The following is a 6,413-nucleotide window of genomic DNA, read 5'->3' as shown; positions in this document are numbered from 1 at the left end:
AGATTTGTGTCTGGGCGGTCCAATTGCTACATCAATCACAGGTTGGTGACATAAATTAGGAGCGAGATGACCGCCAATTCTATTTCCTCCTCCATGGACAGGTGTACGGGAGTGTAACCAAAGCCACTCGGACACTCCCCACACCATTACTCATAGCGATCAAACACACACACACCACACACACACAAGTTCAACCAAGAGAACTCTTAAACAAGGAACTCTTACACTGATTGAGTTTTGGAACATAAATCACAAACGATGGTTTCCCCTGAGATTTCGTTTGCAGGGAGCGCGGGTGGAAGGACGCAACTTTTCCTATCCTCAAAAGTGTGTTGGAGGACCTCAAAATTGCTTTGCACGGCTTTATGTCGAAAAAATCGAGCTCACGTAGTGCAGCACAGACCTCAAATTTCGTTCTCAATGGCAATTGCATCCCAAGAGCGAGAAGGGTGCGACAAAATTATTCGCACGGGCCAAAACTGCTCGTCTGACGACTTGTTTGAACAGGCAATCTGAAATACAAGGGGCTAAAGCATCCATTGGTCATGCCCGGTCAAACTCCGAAGACTGTGGCTTCTTGCAGAGTATCAGCAATTGTAAGGCCAGCATTAGGTCTAGAGTACAGGTGAGTACGTCTACAGCTCGAGAACAAGGGCTGGGTGATGCTGAGCTTAGAGGAGGCTCTCAACTCTTTGGAACGGTTGCCCGAGCTGCCTTCGGTTGAGAATCTTACATGCATCGTGCAGAAATGCAGAAAAAAGAAAAATCTAGCTTATGCCAAGCGCTTGCATGCCTACATGTTCAAATGTGGGCTGGACGCTCATAGATCTCTCGGGAACTACCTTGTCCCAACGTTGGTAGAATGTGGAAGCATGTGTGATGCCCTGCAGGTTTTCAACAGGTTGCTTGATCCGAATGAATACTCTTGGACTTCTCTCATCATGGGCTATATTGAGTGTGGGGAATCACAGCATGCCCTCAACCTATACCCAAAAATGCAAGAGGGTTGTGTGCATCCGAGCACCCATACATTTGTGGCCCTACTGAAGGCTTGTGCTAGGCTGAAAGATGTGGAAAGAGGCCGAGAAATACATTTTCAAATTGCCAGAAAAGGGTTGGAAAGAGATCCGTTTCTTGGCAACACTTTGATCGACATGTATGGCAAATGTGGTTCATTTGCAAAAGCACAGGAAGTGTTTGACAAGCTTGCAGATAGAGATGTAGTCTCGTGGACTGCACTAATTGCAGGATATGCTGAAAATGGGCTTTGTGAGGAAGCGCTGAACTGTTTTGAACAGATGCAGCTGGAGGGTGTGTCTCCAAATGCTCACACGTTTGTTTGCAGCTTGAAAGCTTGTAGCAGCATAGGAGCCCTAGACAAGGGCCAAGAAATACATGCTGAGATTACCAAACAGGAGTTGGAAAGAGATCTTGTTGGCAACACCTTGGTTGATATGTATGTCAAATGTGGCTCACTTGCAAAAGCTCGGGAAGTATTTGACAAGCTTCCAGTGCGAGATGTAGTCTCATGGACTGCACTAATTGCAGGATATGCAGAACAGGGGCCTGGTGAGCAAGCACTGAATTGTTTTGAACAGATGAAGCTGGAGGGTGTGTATGCTAATGCTATCACATTTGTTTACAGCTTGAAAGCTTGTGGCAACATAGGAGCCACAGACAAGGGCCGTGAAATACATGCTCAGATTGCAAGAATGGGGTTGGAAATAGATCCTTGTGTTGGCAGCGCTGTCGTCAATATGTATGCCAAATGTGGCTTGCTTGCAAAAGCAAGGGAAGCTTTTGACAAGCTTCCAATGCAGGATATATCCTCATGGACTGCACTAATCGCGGGATATGCCGAACATGGCCCTGGTGAGGAAGCACTGGATTGTTTCGAACAGATGCAAGTGGAGGGTGTGTATGCGAACGCTATCACATTGGTTTGCACCTTGAAAGCATGTGGCAACATAGGAGCCCCAGACAAGGGCCATGAAATACATGCTGAGATTGTGAGAAAGGGTTTGGAAAGAGATCCTTTTGTTGGCAGCTCTGTGGTCAATATGTATGCCAAATGTGGCTTGCTTGCAAAAGCATGGGAAGCGTTTGACATGCTTCCAGTTCGGGATGTAGCCTTGTGGACTTCACTAGTTGCAGGGTATGTCCAACAGGGGCTTGGTGAGGAAGCACTGAATTGCTTCCAACAGATGCAGGTGGAGGGTGTTGTGCCGGATGCTGTTTCGTTTGTTTGCAGCTTGAAAGCTTGTGGCAGCGTAGGGGCCATAGAAAAGGGACAAGAAATACATTCTGAGATTGCTAGAAAGGGGTTGGAACGGGATCCTTGTATTGGTAACACCCTGATCGATATGTACGCCAAATGTGGCTTGCTTGCAAAAGCAAGAGAATTGTTTGACAAGCATTCAGTTCGAGATGTTGTTTCATGGAATGCACTTATTGCAGGCTACGCTGAACATGGATTGGGTGAGGAAGCGCTGAACTGTTTGGAACAGATGCAACTGGAAGGTGTATCTATAGATACTGTCACATTTATTTGCAGCTTGAAAGCTTGTAGTAGCATAGGAGCTGCAGACAAGGGCCGAGAAATACATGCTGACATTGCCAGAAATGGCTTGGAAAGAGATCCGTCTATTGGCAATACCTTGGTTGATATCTATGCCAAATGTGGTTTGCTTGCAGAAGCACGGGAAGTGTTTGACAAACTTCTATGTCGAGATGTCATTGTGTGGACAGCACTGATTGCAGGATATGCCCAAAACGGGCTTGTTGAGGAAGCATTGAACTGTTTTCAACAGATGCAAGTTGAGGGTGTCTCTGCGGATGTAATCTCATGGAATGTGCTAATTGCAGTATATGCCCAGCTAGGAGAGAGCGAAATTGTTTTCCACATGGTTGAGAGCATGAGACAACAAGGCATAAAGCCCAATGGGATCACACTCCTTAGTGTTCTTACTGTATGCAGTCACACTGGTATGGTCAATAAGGGCCAGAAGTACTTTGAGGCCATGAATGAAGACTACGGCATCAATCCAACGAGTAAGCACCACAACTGCATGGTAGATCTCCTTGGCCGTGCAGGCCAATTAGGTGAGGCGGTAGCAATGGCAGAGAAGATCCCTTTCCAACCTGATCCTATAGTGTGGCATACTGTGTTGGGCGCTTGCCAAAAGTGGGGTAATGTAGAGCTCGGAAGACAGGTCTTTGGACATGTGGTGCGATTGGATGAAATGGATGCTGCAGCTTATGTCTTGATGTCTAACATCTATGCCAATGTTCATACTGAGGAGGAGGAGGAGACGAAGATTGAGGCAATGAGAGTGAGAAACAAGCATGGAGAAAGCCAGGACAGGGCTAGACTGGATTGTGCATATCTTTGTGATAGAGGAGACAAGACGTTGCCAAAGCAATGATATATATACAAAATTAGAAGACATTTCCTAAAGGTGCAGGAGGAAGGATATTTCTCAGATTTACATTGTATGTCATGGGAGAGATCCGATGATGCAATTTTCCCATAACTTCCCTCCTTGAACCTAGAAGGATGGCACCTAGCAAGTATGGCACCTAATGTGGGCACATAGAGAAGCTGTTGTGTGCGCTACTTGATACACCCCTGGGGATACCCTTACGTGCTCCAAAAACCTCTGGATTTGTGCCGACTGTTGCACCTCAAAGACAGAGCTCAAACTATACTTATGAAAGATGCAAACTGTGCTTATGTCTTCAGGAAGGAAGGTATTGTTGGTGATGCTAGATAAGCCATCATGTTCCTGCGGGTGGAGTGTACTGAGAGGAGTATGAATGGGAGCTGGAACCATTACAGAATAGCCAGCCAAATGTGTGCTACCTCGCAGGAGAATGTTGATGCTAAAGGACCCGTAAAACTCTTTCTACACTGGTACACGACACGAGTGCAATGAAGTAGACGTGAATCTGTCCCCTAACAGCAGAAGGTACAGAAAATAAGAACCTCTCTTACGTTGCACCATATTGTGGGCTGATGATGCATAAGTCTGTCCCAAAAGTTCAAGCAAATGCTGGATGCAGGAGACGACAAGACTCTGAAACCTTTCTTTTCTTTTGTCATCTTCCTACATGCCTTGAAAGGGTGTTTATACAATGAGAACGAGGACAGCCAAGTGCTCTTTAATAAGGCTATGCCGCACCCTTCAGCCAGCCAATCAAAAAGGCAGCCACCTTGCCAACCAAGTGGTGGACTAAATCGACCCTAGATTTGGGTCCCTTGTCTGCCTTTAAGGTTGGCAACCATTCCACCCCTTATGGACTTACCAAAGCAGCACACAGATGGACATATCTACAGCACTCCACATTGGCATATAGCCCTCCTCCTAGTCTATAGCTATTATCCTTAGTCCTCGCGTGTGGGCTCACATTTGGGCAGGGTCTACAACTTCTAACATCCCCTCTCCATGGATGTGACCCGCCGCTCCAATGATGGGAAGCTCCGTCTGCTCTCTTGCAGGAGCTTCCGTGAACTCTTCAGAGTGGTTCTCCGAAGTGGGGCAGGAGACTACTTCGACATGCTTGTCTTAGATCAGCCTTCTGATGGAATGGCAAAGAACCTTGATGTGCATGAAAGATCAGGCTAGTTGCAATCACAATGCAGTTCCGGTTGACACGTAAGGACACGGTTGCATCTTCCTAAAGGAGTTTCATGTCCTCTAGAATCTTTCTCAGCCATAGAGACTTCATAGGCTGTTGTGCATACTGTCCGTGTACTCAGCTTTGTTCAAAGAAAACCCAATTGTTGGTTGCTTCTTGCTAAGCCATGAACTGGCCTGTAACCCAGCAAGAAACTGTGTCAAGTAGTAGACACTGTTTGACAAGGTCTACTACTTGAATCATAGCATCTATTCAAGATAATAATTATTTGATAATTGATCACATACCCGAGTGTACCTCTTAAGGTATTGAGAACCATCATGTAGCCATTCCATCGACTCTGTCTTAGCAATTGGCAAAACACAAAATTTATGAGAGATCAAGTGTTGGTCAAATAGATCAGAATACCCACCAAAAGTTGATACATGGGCTGCATCCACCATGTGAGATGTGTCCCTATTGCTCTCAACTTTGCTCCAAGCAACATTGGGACACAACTTGATAGAATTTCCCTTGCAAAGTCAAGATCCTTTTTAATTCTTGGTAGACTTGTATGCAAAGGAAATAACAAAGTTCTAAACTTACCATCTCTAACTTTGAGTTTATTCTTGCTACATCTTCTTGGTGTGATCACTAGTGATGGTCAAGTCATCAACATGAAGTATGATGATTATCCTCTTGTTCCCCCCTCAAAGGAGATATAGGATGAAAAGGCTTATGGCTATTTATGTGTACCTCCTCCATTCAAACAAATGCCTTCTTCATATCCCTTTCGTAGGTCAGTTGCCTTTGATGTCTTGACAATTCTATGGCTATTCAAATCTTGGTCAAATTGGCCATTGGAGTAGATGTAGTAGTAAACACCTTTTGCGTGTGCATACCCCTTGGTAACCAATTGAGCCCTGTACTCTTTCAAAGTGCCATTGGATCTTTTACTTGGCCTTTTAAATCCACTTGGTGTCAATTCATTTTAGCGGTGTGTCAACTAGATCTCAAGTATGACTCTTTCGAAAGGACTCCATCTTTGCTTCCATAAGAGATCTCTAGGGCCGGCTAATCCTTTGCATCATCGAAGGACCTTGGTCTCCTTGTCACTCTAAGTTGAGCCTCACGCATAGATTATAGATTTCTTGTCATGTACTTATTGAGTTCTTTTGCCTTCTTTAGAGAGTGACTTAGGGATGACGTGAGTCCTCTAAGTCTGCACTCTTTGCAAGGGCTTTCTATTCTACTCTATGTTGATAGAGAAATACTTGCTTGTTCATTGGCTAGCTATGATTTCTTTTTTGCCTAGGAAAAATGTATAATCTTGGATGGATCTCCTAGTATCATAAATCACTATGTAATAATTGTTTACCCAAATTCTTTGTCCTGTTAATGTATTTGAGGACTCATTTTGCTAAGTTTGAGTATACTTGCTCGGGTTTCGGCATGTACTACTATGCTAATATATTGATAACATCGCAAACTCGTAGAATTTTGGACTTTAGAATAGTATAAATCTGAATTTGTATGATTGGATATATTCTAATCTTACAAAGGTACACATAAACTTGTGGTTTGGTGATTGTTGGAGTGAATCAATGAGTTGTTTGTAGTATCTTTCATGTACTAGTGGCTTATTCTCTTCCTTTGTGAGTTTTGAATTCTACTCCATTGGTCTTGGTACAATTTGGTAGTCTTACATATGGAACTTTTTCAGCAGAGTAACAACATACTTGTGTTTGACTTATGAAGGAGTTTCTTGAAGATTTAATGCCTAAACAATCTTGACA

The 6,413-nt window shown here is 44.2% G+C and overlaps 1 protein-coding gene across 1 annotated transcript; it reads left to right on the top strand.

Moving 5' to 3' along the window:
- Positions 1 to 299: 299 nt before the first annotated feature.
- Positions 300 to 4,890, top strand: LOC147885797 (pentatricopeptide repeat-containing protein At2g39620-like). Its single transcript, XM_087396518.1, has one exon. It carries the CDS (start codon positions 663 to 665, stop codon positions 3,423 to 3,425), a length of 2,763 nt encoding a protein of 920 aa, XP_087252644.1. The 5' UTR covers positions 300 to 662; the 3' UTR covers positions 3,426 to 4,890.
- Positions 4,891 to 6,413: the final 1,523 nt, after the last annotated feature.

Source organism: Dipteris shenzhenensis, chromosome 25 (assembly GCF_047967505.1).
Source record: "Dipteris shenzhenensis isolate YYH24624 ecotype China chromosome 25, Dip_SZ_1.0, whole genome shotgun sequence".
Classification (NCBI taxonomy): Eukaryota; Viridiplantae; Streptophyta; class Polypodiopsida; order Gleicheniales; family Dipteridaceae; genus Dipteris; species Dipteris shenzhenensis.
This window is presented reverse-complemented; position numbering and strand designations above follow the sequence as displayed.

Coding starts and splice junctions, on each gene's coding strand:
- LOC147885797 (XM_087396518.1), top strand. CDS start 663: ATGCTGAGCTTAGAGGAGGCTCTCAACTCTTTGGAACGGTTGCCCGAG.